We start from the raw sequence: 15,249 nt of genomic DNA on the forward strand, positions 1-15,249 counted from the left end.
GCGCCCCGGCGCCCCTCCCCCCCTCACCTAGCGTCCCGCCTCCCCTCCCCACTCGCCCCCCTCACCTAGCGTCCCACCTCCCCTCCCCCCCTTACCTAGCGTCCTTGCTCCCCTCCCACCCTCACCCCCCTCGCCTAGCGTCCCGGCTCCCCTCCCCCCTCACCTAGCGTCCTGCCTCCCCTCCCCGACTTACCCTCCTCACCTAGTGTCCTGGCTTCCCCCCCCCACCTCCTGGGTTCCATTCCAAGTGGAGTTTAATGGTTGGGGAGGTGCGGGGGAGCCAGGACTCCTGGGTTCTGTTCTTGGCTTTTCCACTGAATCGCTGATTTGTCTTGGGGGAGTCAGTCGCCCTGCCTCAGTTTCTCCCCTCCCAGCATGGTTGCACAGCACAGGCCGGTGCTGGCGGGGGACCATTGTTCGTCTGGGCGAGGAAGGTTTGTGTAGTGATGCCCCCGGGAGCCCAGGCTCTGCTCCGCTGGCAGGCCACTAATGATTTGCAGAGCCCCCAAGCCCGGCAGCCCCCGGCTAGCGTCCCTGGCATGGGGGGATCCATGGGGCCAGGCCTGGGATGCCCGTAGTGGAGCTGGCCCATGGACATCTCAGACCCACACGTGTTTTGGGCCTCCACCTCTGAAATGCAGCCACCTCTGGGGTGAGATGCAGCCGATGTGTAACGCTCCCAGTAATGCTGGGTCTGAGACTGTCCCTCTCTGCCCCGTGGGAGGGCAGAACATGGCCGGCAGAGCCAACAAGTGCCGGGAGGGCAGGGTTCACAACCAGCCGCGTGGCAGCGGCACTGAGCGGGGGCACCCGCGTGGATATGGCCCACCCACCAGAGCACTCACAATGCAGCCCAGCTGGGGCACGGGGCTGGCACAGACCCAGCCTGTGCAGCACCCAGGAACGGGCCCACCAAGAAATGCCGCTTCCTCCAGCATTGGCATCTCCCCCAGGGCCCAGGTGCCCCCTCAGCCGGGCAGAAGCGCAGGGCCTGCTGGGTGTGTGAAGCAAGCCGGGCCGGCGTTCCCATCCCCACAGGCAGTGATGCAGTGCTGCCCGGAGGAGCGCTGCCCCCTGCTGGCTGGGAGCGGGACCGGGCGGCCTTGTGTCAGAAGCTCCGTAGCGCTCCGCGCTGGCGGGGAGTCTCCCGCAGCGTGGGCTTAGCAGGATGCCTGGCATGTGGGGCAGGGGGGGCGGCCCAGGGCAGAGACCAGAGGCGCAGAGGGAGGGGAGAGGAGCTGCAGTGGGGTGAGGGAGGGGAGCAGGCTGGATTGGAGGCATTCAGTGCTCATCCTGCACTGCGCCCCCCTGCCCCAGGGCACCCCCTGTCCCAGCTGAGTCTAAAGCCTGGGGGGGTCCATTGTTCCCTTCCCCCCCCCCGCCCCAGCTCTGCTCTCGGCCTGGCCCCTGCGGCTCCGCCCGGCCAGTGTTTATGGAAAGAGTGAGGAGCAGGAAGGGGCGGGCGGGCGCATTGTTCCCTGGGCCCAGGCCTGGCGCGCTGCCAGAGCACGGGGTGGGGGGAGGGGCACACAGCCCCCCCATGCACCCCCCCTGGAGAGTCATGGGCTGGGGGTGGGGGGGCCCAGCTGCCCAGTTTGAGGATCCTGTTGGGGTGGGGGGGGTACTGGCTATGGGGGTCTTTCCTCCCGCCCCCGCTCTCAGCAAGTTGCCTCTGGCTCTCCCCCCAGGTGGGGGGGCAGGATGGGACAGCAGGGGGCTGCGGGTCGGGAGTGAGGGGCACCGGGGGGGCTGCTTTGCACCCGCCAGCCGTGCCCCTGGCGCTCACAGCCCGGTGCCCACGGGGGACAGCTGATACCCGTGAGACCCCCCCGAAGGGGCAGCCGGCCCCCCCGCCTGACCCCCCTGTCCCCACAGATAGTAAAGCCATCGTGGACGGGAACCTGAAGCTAATCCTGGGGTTGATCTGGACGCTGATCCTGCACTACTCCATCTCCATGCCCATGTGGGAGGACGAGGACGAGGAGGACGCCAAGAAGCAGACGCCGAAGCAGCGGCTGCTGGGCTGGATCCAGAACAAGGTGCCCCAGCTGCCCATCACCAACTTCCACCGGGACTGGCAGGACGGCAAAGCCCTGGGCGCCCTGGTGGACAACTGCGCCCCGGGTGAGTGGATCCCTGGACCTGCCCCAGACCCCCCTGTACCCACCCCCATACACCCCCTGGACCCCCATACACCCCCTGGACCCCCCAGACCTGCCCCAGACCCCCCTGTATCCACCCCTGGATGTGCGCTGTACCCCCATACACCCCCTGGACCCTCCAGACCTGCCCCGGACCCCCCTATATCCACCCATACACCTCTGGACCTGCCCTGGACCCCCCAGACCTGCCCTGGATCCCCCTATATCCACCCATACACCCCTGGACCTGCCCTGGACCCCCCAGACCTGCCCTGGACCCCCCGTATCCACCCATATACCCCCAGACCTGCCCCGGACCCCCCTATATCCACCCATACATCCCTGGAACCCCTGGACATGCACTGTACCACCCCATACCTGCCCTGTACCCCCGTACACCCCGCATACTCCCCCTGTACCTGCCTCATACCTGTCCTGTACCCCCCGTATCCCCAGACCTGTCCTGTACCCCCCATATCCCCTGTACCTGCCCAGTACCCCCATAACTCCTGGCTCCCCGTCCCCCCGTGCACACGGCTTGTGGGCCCCCCATCCTCCCTTTACATCCTGCCCGGCTGCCCTGCGCTGGCAGACAGCTGCTGTGTCCCACCCCAGAGGGGGCTGCATTTCAGCGCTGGGGGCGTGGTGCCTGGCAGCGGCTGAGCTTATCCAGGCACGTCGGGTGCCGCTGGGCGGGTGGGGGGGGAGCGCGGCACCACATGGAAGGTGGCTCTCAGAGAGGCACATGGCTCTGAGCCTATTTGGACCGGGCCGGTTCTCTGCCCTTCGCCAGCTCTCGCTGCCTGACAGGTTCCCAGTCTGGCTGGGCCAATACACCCGCCCCCACCACTGCTGTATGGCACAGATGGGGAAACTGAGGCACACCCAGGGTCAGGCCTGGCTCTACCCACTAGGCGCACTCCATGGGCAGCTCTAGGCTGGACAGGAGCGAGGAAGGACCCGTCCTGAGTGCAGTTTGGGGGGGCCACAGGAATCTGGCTCCGGTTTGTCTCCTCCCCCCCCCCAAGAGTGGGGGCTCCCATGCCCGTGGGGACCCCAGTGAGGATCCAGGAGCCCCCAGCTCGGAGCTGGCTCAGTGCCAGGGAAGCCCACAATGCCCCATTGTCAGCAGGGCTCCTGGCGAGACGTATCTCTCTGCCAAGGCCATGCCCGCCCCGCCCACCGGTCTGACGCCATCCCCCCCGCTCCGTCCCCACAGGCCTGTGCCCCGACTGGGAGACCTGGGACCCCAACCAGCCCGTGGAGAATGCCCGGGAAGCCATGCAGCAGGCGGACGACTGGCTGGGCGTACCCCAGGTACGGGACCCCCTGCCATGCGGGGGCCAGACAGGGGGGCCCCCCAGGGTCATTCTCTGGGTTGGGGCACCCCCACCCTGTGTGGGGGCCAGACAGGGGGGCACCCCGGGCACTCCAGGGTCATTCTCTGGGCTGGGGCACACTCCCTATGTGGGGGCCAGACGGGGGCACCCCTGGGCACTCCAGGGCTGTTCTCTGGGCTGGGGGCCGGCGGGGAAGCCAGGCATGGGCACAGCTCCCCAAGCCAGCACCCCGGGAACCAGTCTTGGGGTACACATGGGAGAGCTGCCCCTGGGGCTGGGCAGTTCTGGGTGTCACCCCAGCCTTGTTTGGGGCACAGACAGGGCCTGTCCCCGGCGCTGGGGAATGCAGCTGGGGGGTGGGAGTTGCACTGGCACCTCGGGGTGAAGGGGTTGGCAGCTCCCACTCAGCATGCCGGTCAGCTGCTTGGAACCCAGTTCTGCCCCCTCGGCCCCCCCCAAGTCAGGGCTGGGGTCAGGGAAGCCCTGGGGAGCAGCACATTGGGGCTGGGGGCTCTTAGGAGGCTGGGGGTCAGCTGTCGGGGCAGGGCTATGTCAAGGTGGGGGGGGTTGTCGATGGGGCTGGGGGTCGACTCTCGGGGGCAGGGTGCTTTCGGTGGGGCGGGGGGCTGGCTCTCGGGGGCAGGGCTGCATCAGGGTGGAGGGGTGTCGGTGGGGCTGGGGGGCTCTGGGGGTCAGGGCTGCATCAGGGTTGGGGGCTCTTGGTGGGGCTGGGGGCTCTGGGGGTCGGCTCTCGGGGGCGGGGCTGCGTCAGGGTGGGGGACTTCTCGGTGGGGCTGGGGGTTGGCTCTCTGGGGGGTCGCTCTTGGTGGGGCTGGCGGCCGGCTCTCAGGGACGGAGTGCTCTCGGTGGGGCGCGTCAGGGTGGGGGACTCTCAGTGGGGCTGGGGGCTCTGGGGGTCGGCTCTCGGGGGCGCGTCGGGGCGGGGGGCTCTCGGTGGGGCTGGGGGGCTCTGGGGGTCGGCTCTCGGGGGCAGGGCTGCGTCGGGGCGGGGCGCTCTCGGTGGGGCTGGGGGCCAGTTCTTGGGGTCCGGGGCACTCTCGGTGGGGCTGGGGGGCTCTCAGGGGCATGCCCTGAGCACAGGCCCCACTCCCTCCCCCCAGGTGATCGCCCCGGAGGAGATTGTGGACCCCGACGTGGACGAACACTCCGTCATGACCTACCTGTCCCAGTTCCCCAAAGCCAAGCTGAAGCCCGGGGCCCCCCTGCGCTCCAAGCAGCTGAACCCCAAGAAGGCCATCGCCTATGGCCCCGGTAGGGCCCCACCCCCACCCGCTGCAGGGACCAGCCTGGGGGGGACCTGGGGCAGCGGTCTCTCCCTCCACACCCTGCCCCACGTGGGAGGGGCTCCTGGGAGCCAGGGCTGCAGGGAGGGGGAGCAGGCCCAGCGGGAGGGGAGGGGACAGGAACAGGGGAGGGGAAGGGGCAGGAATGGGGGACACGGGGGGAGGGGGTAGAAGCACTCAGGGCAGGGCTATGGGGGGGAGCCCCAGCTGGTGCCCCCCCTGAGTCCCCTGTCCCGGTGCCGCAGGGATCGAGCCCCAGGGGAACACGGTGCTGAAGCCGGCCCAGTTCACGGTGGAGACCCTGGAGGCGGGGCTGGGCGAGGTGCTGGTCTACATCGAGGACCCCGAGGGACACACCGAGGAGGTAGGGGCTCCTGGGGGTCGGCCTGCTGCTCCCGTACCCCCTGCCCAGGGATACCCCTGCCCTCTGGTGGGGCCAGGGCACAGAGAGCAGGAGCTCTGAGCAGCAGGGTCTAGTGGATAGAGCAGGGGGCTGGGAGCCAGGACTCCTGGGTTCTATCCCCGGCTCTGGGAGGGGAGTGGGGCCTTGTGGGTAGAGCAGGGGGCTGGGAGCCAGGACTCCTGGGTTCTATCCCCGGCTCTGACCCTGATTCCCTGTATGACTCTCAACGATGCCCTGTACCTCGCTGCTTCCATCTCCTCATCTCTCTGGTGGGCGCCATGTGAGTGCATTGCCCTGGGGTGGAGCTGGGCACGGCCGGGGCCCCCCCAGTGGGTGGGGTGCTGGGGTACAGTCCCCAGGTGCCCTTGCAGCCCCCCGGCGCAGCCTCTGCCCCAGCCTCACCTCTGGGGCCTTCCTCCGCAGGCCAAGGTGGTCGCCAACAACGACAAGAAGCGGACGTACTCGGTGACCTATGTGCCCAAGGTGGCCGGGCTGCACAAGGTGAGCTGCCCGCCCGGCCAGAGCCCCCTGGGGGTGCTGGGGGAGGATGGAGGGCTGGTACCGCTGGCTGGGCCCAGTTGGCCCCTCTGCTCAGGGCCACACAGCTGCTGTGTGAGGGTTGGGGGGCTCCCCATGTTCCGGGGGGTGTAACGATGCTGCCTCTGGCGAGACACCACTGAGAGTATCAATTCAGGACAAATTGCCCAGAGCAGGGCAGTTACAGCCCCAGGCTGGGGGTCCTTTGCACACCAAACCAGCCAAACATCAAGGACTTCGGTCTCACCCCACTGGCTAACCACAATTCACACAAACAATTCCCTCAGACACTGCAGTTTCCCAGGATCACCACCGGCACCGCTCCTTATGGGGACGAATGGTTACGAAAACCAATATCCCAGTAAAAGAAAAAAGGTTCTCCTGATCCCAAAGGACCAAGGCCCTGACTCAGGTCAATATACAGGTCAGATCTTACCCACAAATCACGCTGTTGCCAATCCTTTAGAATCTAAAATCTAAAGGTTTATTCATAAAAGGAAAAAGATAGAGATGAGAGCTAGAATCGGTTAAATGGAATTAATTCCATCCAATAATGGCAAAGTTCTTGGTTCAGGCTTGCAGCAGCGATGGAATAAACTGCAGGTTCAAATCAAGTCTCTGGAACATCCCCAGCTGCGATGGGTCATTCAGTCCTTTGTTCAGAGCTTCAGTTTGTAGCACAGTTCCTCCAGAGGCAAGAAGCAGGATTGAAGACCAAAGGAGATGAGGCATCAGCCTTTTATAGTCTCTTCCAGGTGGAAGGACCCCGCTTTTCCTTCCTGTAGAATTCACAGCAGCAAGATGGAGCTTGGAGTCACATGGGCAAGTCACATGTCCATGCATGACTCAGTTCTTTACAGGCGTCCGCCATTGTTGACATGTTCATAGAATATCAGGGTGGGAAGGGACCTCAGGAGGTATCTAGTCCAACCCCCTGCTCACCAGGACCAATCCCCAACTAAATCATCCCAGCCAGGGCTTTGTCAAGCCTGACCTTAGTTTGAACGTTCCCAGGAAATCTCCGATGTGGATTGGCGTCTCCCAAGGGCCATTGTCAGTTAAGTGTTTCTTGATAGGGCACTTAACTTGCAAATTCCTTTCTCAAGGAGCTGACCAAATGCTTAGAGAATTTTTTCACTTGACCAGAGCTCGGAGCTGCTTAGAATCAAATGGCATTGAGATACAAGTACCTAGCCAATTCAACCACAAAAACGATACACACATACAGACCGCGTAATCATAGCCAGCAAATCATAACCTTTCCATAGACACCTCACACGACAACCTTTGTACAATATTTGCTGCAGATATATAACAGTGGTTGCAACAATGATCGACACGGTCACAGGTTATGTCAATAATGTCACAGGGGACTGTTCGGTTGCTTGATGGGGGGTTCTCCTGCCCTCGTTGCTGTGTCCCCCCCTCCACCCCCAGAGGTGGCTGCATTCAGAAGTGCTCTGGCAGGATCACAGGCCCTATGCAAACAGCAGCCCAGCCCCGTCCTGGTCAGGGGGCTGTGCCCCCGCCCCAGTGCCCCCCTGGCCACGGCTGGCCCTCGCCCGCTCCCCAGGGCCCGGGCGGGAATTCACCCAGCGCTCTCTCGGCCCAGGTCACGGTGCTGTTTGCCGGGCAGAACATCGACAAGAGCCCCTTCGACGTCCACGTGGGCATGGCGCTGGGTGATGCCAACAAGGTGACGGCGCGGGGGCCCGGCCTGGAGCCCGTGGGCAACGTGGCCAACAAGCCCACCTACTTCGACATCTACACCGCAGGTAGGGGCGCGGGGCGGAGGACAGGGCCTGGGTGGGGCAGGGGAGCCCTGCTGGGGGCTGGCGCTCACTCTGCCTGTCTGTGCCAGGCGCGGGCACGGGCGATGTGGGCGTGGTCATCGTGGACCCGCAGGGCCGTCGCGACACCGTGGAGGTGGTGCTGGAGGACAAAGGCGACAGCACCTTCCGCTGTACCTACCGGCCCGTGCTGGAGGGACCCCACACCATCTGCGTCACCTTCGCTGGCACCCAGATCCCCCGGAGCCCCTTTGCCGTCAACGTCTCCGAAGGTGAGAGCCTGCTCCGTGCCCCTGGTTGGCACCCACTCTCTGTGCAAGCCCAGCAGCCCACCCCACGCCCCCTGGCTGGTGCCCACCCTCTGTGCCAGCCCCATACCCCCTCCCACAGTGCCCACCCTTTGTGCCAGCCCTGCAGCCCCCCCATGACACCTGGCCAGTGCTGGCCTCCATGCCAGCCCCCAGCCCATCCCACACCCCCCTGGCTGGTGCCCGCCCTCCGTGCCAACCCTACAGCCTGCCGGGGGACGCTGGCTGACCCCTCCCCGACCAGCCGGTGGGGCTGGGGCCGGGGCACGGAGGGGATCCCGTTCAGAGAGCGGGGTGGTAGGGCAGCCTCTGCCCCTGCTGGGTGCTCCGCACAGCCTCTGTCCCTGTGCTGTAGCCTCGGGGCAGGGGGGCTCTTCACCTCCCCCCACCCCCCCACCCTGTGGCGGTGCTGACCCCCCCGGCCGGCAGGAGGCACCTGTCCCTGCTCCGCAGCGCCCAGGGCTGCTCTGTGACCCGGAAGCCCCGAGCGACCTCCCCATCCCGCCAGCTCCAGCCCCACGGCGCAAACAGGAATCCCTGACTCACCGCGGCTTCCTCCAGCTGCCCGGCCGCCCTGACACGGCTTCCCCCGCCCCATTCACACTCCACCCTGCCCGGGGGGGTGGGGAGCAAGGCCCCCGATGGTGCCCCCCAGGTCCTGGGCAGCCCAGCTCCAGCCCCGTGGGCCAGGAGGGTCCAACAGCTCGTGGCTGGTCGGATGCCCGCGCAGCAGGGGTTGTGGGGCCCAGCGCCTTCCCAGGAGGAGGGCAGTGAGCCGGGGGGGAGGTCTCTGGGACACTGGCAGGAGCAGGGGGAACGGTGCTGCCAGGCTGGGGTAAGCGGGGGGGGGCCCACGCCCGTGCCCTGCGCTGTGCCCCCCTGCCCCCAGTGCTCTACATATAACAGCCCCAGATATTCCTTAGCCTGCTGGGGGTGGGGTGGGAGGCTCCATTCGTCAGATGGGTAAACTGAGGCACAGGGCAAGCCGGGGTTAGGACTCCCTTGCTGCCTGCTGGGAGCAGCCACCTCTCCCATTGCTCAGTGCCCCTCATTGCGGCTAGCCCTGCCCCCCCATTCCTTCCCCCAGCTTGGTGCCCCTATTCCCCCCAGGCTGGGCCGGTCTGGGTCCATCTGCCCCCCAGTGAGACAGCCTCTTCTCCTTTGCAGGCCGGAGGGAGGGTCACTTTAATCCTCCTCCAGCCCCTGCTCTGGGCCCACGGGCTGCCCGGCCTGCGCACAGACCCCCGGGTGCCCTGGCTGCGTGGGGTCTAGGCCGCCCAGGCTGAGAGAGCTCCCGGGTGACACGGCCGGGTGCTGGCCCACCGCACACGCTGCGCAGTCCCAGGCCAGCAAGCCAGCCGGGCGGCCTGGGTGAGGGGCAGGAGGGTGGCAGCCAGGGGCACCTCCCCACTAAGCGCTCTCTTCTCTGTCCCCACAGCCTGCAGCCCCAACGCCTGCCGGGCCACGGGCCGGGGCCTCCAGCCCAAGGGCGTACGGGTCAAGGAGGTGGCCGATTTCAAGGTCTACACCAAGGGCGCGGGCAGTGGGAAGCTGAAGGTCGTGGTCAAGGGGCCAAGTGAGTGCCGGGCAGGAGGGGGAGCCGTGTGGGGCCCAGCCGGGAGGCGGGAGGAGAGGGCCATTGCCCTGGAGTGTCACGGGAAAGACCCATCTCTCTCTGTCAGCCTGTCCTCGGCTGAAGCAGAGCAGTACCCGGGCCAGCGCACTGGGGAAACTGAGTCACGGGCTGAGTAGGGAGAGCGAGGTGGTGGTGGTGTGTGGGTGTCACTGCTGCCCCCTGCTGGACAGAGCATGTCACACTGGCTGGCTCTCTCTAGCTCCGTGACTCTGGAGCGGAAGGCGCCGGGTTCTGCCATGCAGGCGGCTGGCAACGGGCAGGAGTACTGCTGCGGGTACCGCCCAGGTGGGGCAGGGAGCTCCCCGGCCTGGCTCGGCTCTCACCACCTTGCCCCTCTCTCTGCAGAAGGCACGGAGGAGCCGGTGAAGGTGCGGGAGGTTGGCGAGGGGGTGTACGAATGTGACTACTACCCCGTGGTGCCTGGCAAATACGTGGTGGCCATCTCCTGGGGTGGCTACAGCATCCCCCGCAGGTAAGGGACCGGCCCATGCCCCTTGCCGGCCTGGCGCTTGGGGCTGGGGCCAAGACTGGAGCCCTGTCTGCACTAGTGCCGGAGTCTTGCACGCGCGTGTGAAGCGGGAGGAGGAGCTCGGAGCGCCCTGGTGGCACCACCTGCCCAGGGTCGTTCTGTGCTCTGGAGCCAGGGAGTGGCCTGAGCCCTGGCACGCTCGTTACACTAGTGGTGTCACGGTCGCAGAGCAGCAGCCTGGCCGCCCGGGGTCCCCTGGCTCTGACCCCCTGTCTTCTTCACAGCCCCTTCGAAGTGCAGGTGGCGCCGGAGCCTGGCACCCAGAAAGTCAGGGCCTGGGGCCCCGGCCTGGAGACTGGCATGGTGGGCAAATCAGCCGACTTCGTGGTGGAGGCGATTGGCACCGAAGTGGGGACACTGGGTAAGAGAGCGGGCAGGGGGCCCGGGGGGAGGGAGGGATCTGAGGGAGGGATCTATGGGGAGCGAGCGGCGGGGCCCAGGGGAGGGAGGGATCTGAAGGGTGTGGACGGCGGGGCCCCGGGGGGAGGGAGGGATCTATGGGGAGCGGGCGGCGGGGCCCAGTGGGGGCAAGGGATCCGGGGGAGCAAGTGATAGGACTGGGCAGCGTTCGCCATTGTCCCGGTACCTCGTGGGCCGCGGGGGGCAGCTGCAGCATGGGGGGGAGCCCTGGCCCTGCCGCTGACGCTGGCCCGCGGCTCCCTCGCAGGCTTCTCCATCGAGGGCCCGTCGCAGGCGAAGATCGAGTGCGACGACAAGGGGGACGGGTCATGCGACGTGCGCTACTGGCCCACGGAGCCCGGTGAATACGCCGTGCACGTAATCTGTGACGACGAGGACATCAAGGACAGCCCCTTCATCGCACACATCAAGCCGGCCACCAACGAGTACTTCCCAGAGAAGGTAGAGCCCCTCCAGCCCTGCCCGGCCTCCCCAGTCCCTGCCCCTGCCACTTGAGCTGAAGGAGACTCTCCATTAGCTCTGTGCAGTAGGGGGCCTATGACACGTCATCTGCAGCCGGACCTTTCTGCTGCCTGTCTGCTCCCCCACTCCAGCTTGTCCCCTCTCCCCCTGCTATTCCAGGTGTTGGGGTCCCCTCCCCCAGGAACCCAGCTTGGGGGGGTCTCAGGAGACAGGGACAGAAGAAATTTTAAAAAACTTTGGCCAGACTGAGTTCTCCCACTCTCCCGTGGCAGGTGAAAGCCTTCGGGCCTGGCCTGGAGCCCACCGGCTGCATCGTGGACAAGCCGGCGGAGTTCACCATCGACGCGCGGGGAGCAGGGAAAGCCGAGCTCAAGATCTACGCCCAGGTAGGAGGGGCCCCGGCGGGGGTCTCAGCGCGGGGCACCTCGTTGGGACCAGCCCTGGCAGGGCATCCGGGGCAGTGCCCAAGGGCCAGTCCCTGCTGAGGACCAAAGCGTTGTGGGCTGCGCTGCACCGTGGGGCGCACTGTGGGAATTTCACTGCCGGCATCGGCCGCTGCTGGAGACCGGGAGACCGGGCTAGATGGGCCCAGGGTCAGGTCTGATGCAGCCGGGGGCTGGGAGACTGGGTTAGATGAACGTAAGAACGATCCAGCCCCGTATCCTGTCCGCTGACAGTGGCCAATGCCAGGTGCCCCAGAGGGAATGAACAGAACAGGTAATCATCAAGTGATCCATCCCCAGTCGCCCATTTCCAGCTTCTGGCAAACAGAGGCTAGGGACACCATCCCTGCCCGTCCTGGCTAATAGCCATTGATGGACCTATCCTCCATGAACTTATCTAGTTCTTTTTTAAACACTGTTATATAGTCTTGGCCTTCACAACATCCTCTGGCAAAGAGTTCCACAGGTTGACTGTGCGTTGTGTGAAGAAAAACAAGCTTCCTTTTGCTTGTTTTAAACCTGCTGCCTATTAATTTAATTTGATGACCCCTAGTTCTTCTCTTATGAGAAGGAGTAAATAACACTTCTTTCTTTACTTTCTCCGCATCAGTCATCATTTTATAGACCTCAATCATATCCCCCCTCAGTCGTCTCTTTTCCAAGCTGAAAAGTCCCAGTCTTATTAATCTCTCCTCATATGGCAGCCGTTCCGGACCCCTAATCATTTTTGTTGCCATTTTCTGTAACTTTTTCATTTCTAATATATATTTTTTATGATGGGGGACCCACATCTGCACGCAGTATTCAAGGTGTGGGCGTACCATGGATTTATATAGAGGCAATATGATATTTTCTGTCTTATTATCTATCCCTTTCTTGATGATTCCCAACATTCTGTTCACTGTTCTGACGGCTGCACATTGAGTGGATGTTTTCAGAGAACTCTCCACCATGACTCCAAGATCTTTCTTGAGTGGTAACAGCTCATTTAGACCCCATCGTTTTGTCTGTGTAGTCGGGATCATGTTTTCCAATGTGCAGTACTTGCATCTATCAACATTGTATTTCATCTGCTAGTTTGCCGCCCATGTGACGGGATCTCCGGGGTGCAGCCCGGGACTGTGGGACCACTGTGCCCCCTTAACTCTCCAGCCTGTCCAGTGCTGAAGTCAGGCTTACCGGCCTGTAATAGCCGGGATCAGCTCTGAAGCCCTTTTTAAAAATTGGCATCACATTCGCTATCCTCCAGTCATCTGGTACAGAAGCTGGTTTAAATGATAGGTTACAGACTGCAGTTAGTAGTTCTGCAATTTCATGTTTCAGAACTCTTGGGTGATACCATCTGGTGCTGGTGACTTATTGCTGTTTAGTTCATCAATTTGTTCCAAAACCTCCTCTGTTGACACCTCAGTCTGGGACAGTTCCTCAGATTTGTCACCTAAAAAGCATGGCTCGGGTGTGGGAATCTCCCTCTCATTCTCTGCAGTGAAGACCAATGCAAAGAATTCATTTCGTTTCTCCGCAATGGCCTCGAGTGCTCGTTTAGCTCCTCGATCGTCCAGGGGCCCCACTGCTTGACAGGCTCCCTGCTTCTCATGTACTTAACAAATGTTTTGCTGTTAGTTTATGAGTCTTTGGCTAGTTGCTCTTCACATTCTTTTTTGGCCTTCAGAATTCTACTCTGCCGCTTGACTTGCCAGAGTTTCGGCTCCTTTCTATTTTCCTCACTAGGATTTAACTGCCAGTTTGTGAAGGATGCTTTTGCCTCTGCCACCTTTACTCTGCTGTTTAGCCACAGTGACACTTTTTTGGTTCTCTTCCTGTGGTTTTTTTAAGCTGGGGTTTACGTTTAATGGCAGTGACTATTAGGGTGTTTTTGAATAGTTTCCATGCAGCTTGCAGGCATTTCCCTTTGGGGGCGGTTACCTTTTCATTTCCACTGAACTTGCTTCCTCGTTTTTGTGTAGCTTCCCGGTCTGAAATTAAAGGCTGGGTGGGCTTCTTTCGTGTTACCTCCCAGCCCCCCCAGGGATGTTACAATTCATTACACTATGGTCGCTACTACCAAGCGGTCCAGCTCTATTCACCTCTTGGGTCAGATCCTGGGCTCCACTTAGGACTAAATCAGGCATTGCCTCTCCTCGGGTGGGTTCCAGGACCAGCTGCTCCAAGAAGCAGTCATTTAAGGTATCAAGGAACTTTATCTCTGAATCCCGTCCCGAGGTGACATGTACCCAGTCAATACGGGGAGAGTTGAAATCCCCCATTATTACTGAGATTTCTATTTTTATACCTTCTCTAATCTCCCTGAGCATTTCACAGTCACTGTCGCCACCCTGGTCAGGCGGTCAGTAGCACATCCCCACAGCTATACTCCTATTATTCCAGCCTGGAATGTCTATCCAGACAGTCTATGGGACAGTTTGATTCATTTGTGATTTTTACTATGAAATGATAAAATCTTTACTGGAAAATCAGTTGGGCCCATGGAGTGAAGCAGCAGGCAGGCGGGATGCCGGGCCGGATGAGCCCACAGTGGGAAGCAGTGGGCGGGCGGGTGGGATACCAGGCCGGACGGGCCCAAGGTGGGAAGCGGCGGGCGGGCGGGATGCCAGGCCAGACGGGCCCATGGTGGGAAGCGGCGGGCGGGCGGGATGCCGGGCCGGACAGGCCCATGATCTGATCTGAGTTAGACCGGCCATAAATCCAATCCAATGTGAGGAATCCCCCAGAGCACATGGCATTAGCAGGTTGCCAGCATGAGCCCCGTCCTGTGCGGTACCAGGTGCACAGGGAGAAGCAGAGGTTCCTCCGGGGAGCAGGAGGGGTGGCTCTTTCTGGCCCGCAGGGTGGGCGCACAGCCTGGGGCGGGGGTGACCTTTGCCGTCTGGTGCCCACCGTGTGGCTGAGCTCCCGTTTGTGCCCGCAGGACGCCGAGGGCTTCCCCATCGACATCAAGATCAAGGACAACGGTGACAACACCTTCCACTGCGTCTACGTGCCCACCAAGCCCATCAAACACACCATCATCATCTCCTGGGGCGGGGTCAACATCCCCAAGAGCCCCTTCCGGGTGAGTGACCCCGCCTCTCGCTGGCCCTCCGCTGGGGGACTGAGCGGCGCCCAGCCAAGCTCCTAGAGGAGCACCGAGGCAATGGCAGAGCACTGAGGGGGCTCTGGATTCAGGGGGGATCCCAGCCCCCATGTGGCTTGGAGACCCCCCCCTTCCTGGCGGTGTCCCAAAGGAGCTGGCCCAGGCGTCCTGCCCAGCCTGCCAAGGATGGAGCAGCCCCCTCTGGGTGTGGGGTGGGGGGCTAGGGCCCCCCCGGCTAGCCAAAGCCCATGGACACGGCATGTTGCTCCCGGCAGGTGACCGTGGGCGAGGGCAGCCACCCGGACAAGGTGAAGGTGTACGGCCCCGGCGTGGAGAAGACGGGGCTCAAAGCCAACGAACCCACCTACTTCACTGTGGACTGCAGCGAGGCCGGGCAAGGTAGGGCCGGCCGAGGGGCCGTGGGGTGTCCCTGCTCCTCCCTTGGGACACTAGCTTTGCTCAGGGCACCACAGCTTTCGGGGGCCCACGTGTGTAGTGAGTGTGACGGGTCTCAGCTCGGTCTCTGGCCGGATGGGCACACCCCTAGCGCAAACGCCACCGTGTCTGTGGGGCCTGGACTGGGCAGCTTGGTCGAGGGACCGCGGGCTACATGGGGCACAGAGTGCAAGCTGCCCCTTGCCCACGTAGGGTCTCTGGGGGCAGGTCCAGGGTCGGTGCAAGGATATTTTGCGCTCTAGGCGAAACTTCCACCTTGCACCCCCCCCCTACGGCACGTGTGCCAAAGGTGGCGCGCGAGCTGATTTTTTTTTTTAATGGCAGACTGCGGGTCCTGGCGCCACTGAGCCTGCTGCCGGCCTGGGGTTCCGTTCACTCAGCTGGCA

The 15,249-nt window shown here is 63.3% G+C and overlaps 1 protein-coding gene across 4 annotated transcripts in view; it reads left to right on the forward strand.

Moving 5' to 3' along the window:
- The window catches only part of FLNC (filamin C), a 51,875-nt gene that overhangs the window by 8,306 nt on the left and 28,320 nt on the right, over positions 1–15,249 (forward strand). For all 4 annotated transcript variants that reach the window (XM_065551861.1, XM_065551866.1, XM_065551872.1 and 1 more), the window contains exons 2-15: positions 1,876–2,124; positions 3,361–3,458; positions 4,603–4,753; positions 5,031–5,149; positions 5,612–5,689; positions 7,338–7,500; positions 7,587–7,787; positions 9,262–9,399; positions 9,805–9,931; positions 10,213–10,349; positions 10,656–10,849; positions 11,143–11,256; positions 14,243–14,386; positions 14,683–14,806. In XM_065551861.1, coding sequence (XP_065407933.1) covers positions 1,876–2,124; positions 3,361–3,458; positions 4,603–4,753; positions 5,031–5,149; positions 5,612–5,689; positions 7,338–7,500; positions 7,587–7,787; positions 9,262–9,399; positions 9,805–9,931; positions 10,213–10,349; positions 10,656–10,849; positions 11,143–11,256; positions 14,243–14,386; positions 14,683–14,806 — 2,037 coding nt within the window. The remainder of the gene's footprint in view (positions 1–1,875; positions 2,125–3,360; positions 3,459–4,602; positions 4,754–5,030; positions 5,150–5,611; positions 5,690–7,337; positions 7,501–7,586; positions 7,788–9,261; positions 9,400–9,804; positions 9,932–10,212; positions 10,350–10,655; positions 10,850–11,142; positions 11,257–14,242; positions 14,387–14,682; positions 14,807–15,249) is intronic.

The sequence above is a fragment of the Chrysemys picta genome, chromosome 1 (genome assembly GCF_011386835.1).
Source record: "Chrysemys picta bellii isolate R12L10 chromosome 1, ASM1138683v2, whole genome shotgun sequence".
NCBI classification, from domain to species: Eukaryota; Metazoa; Chordata; order Testudines; family Emydidae; genus Chrysemys; species Chrysemys picta.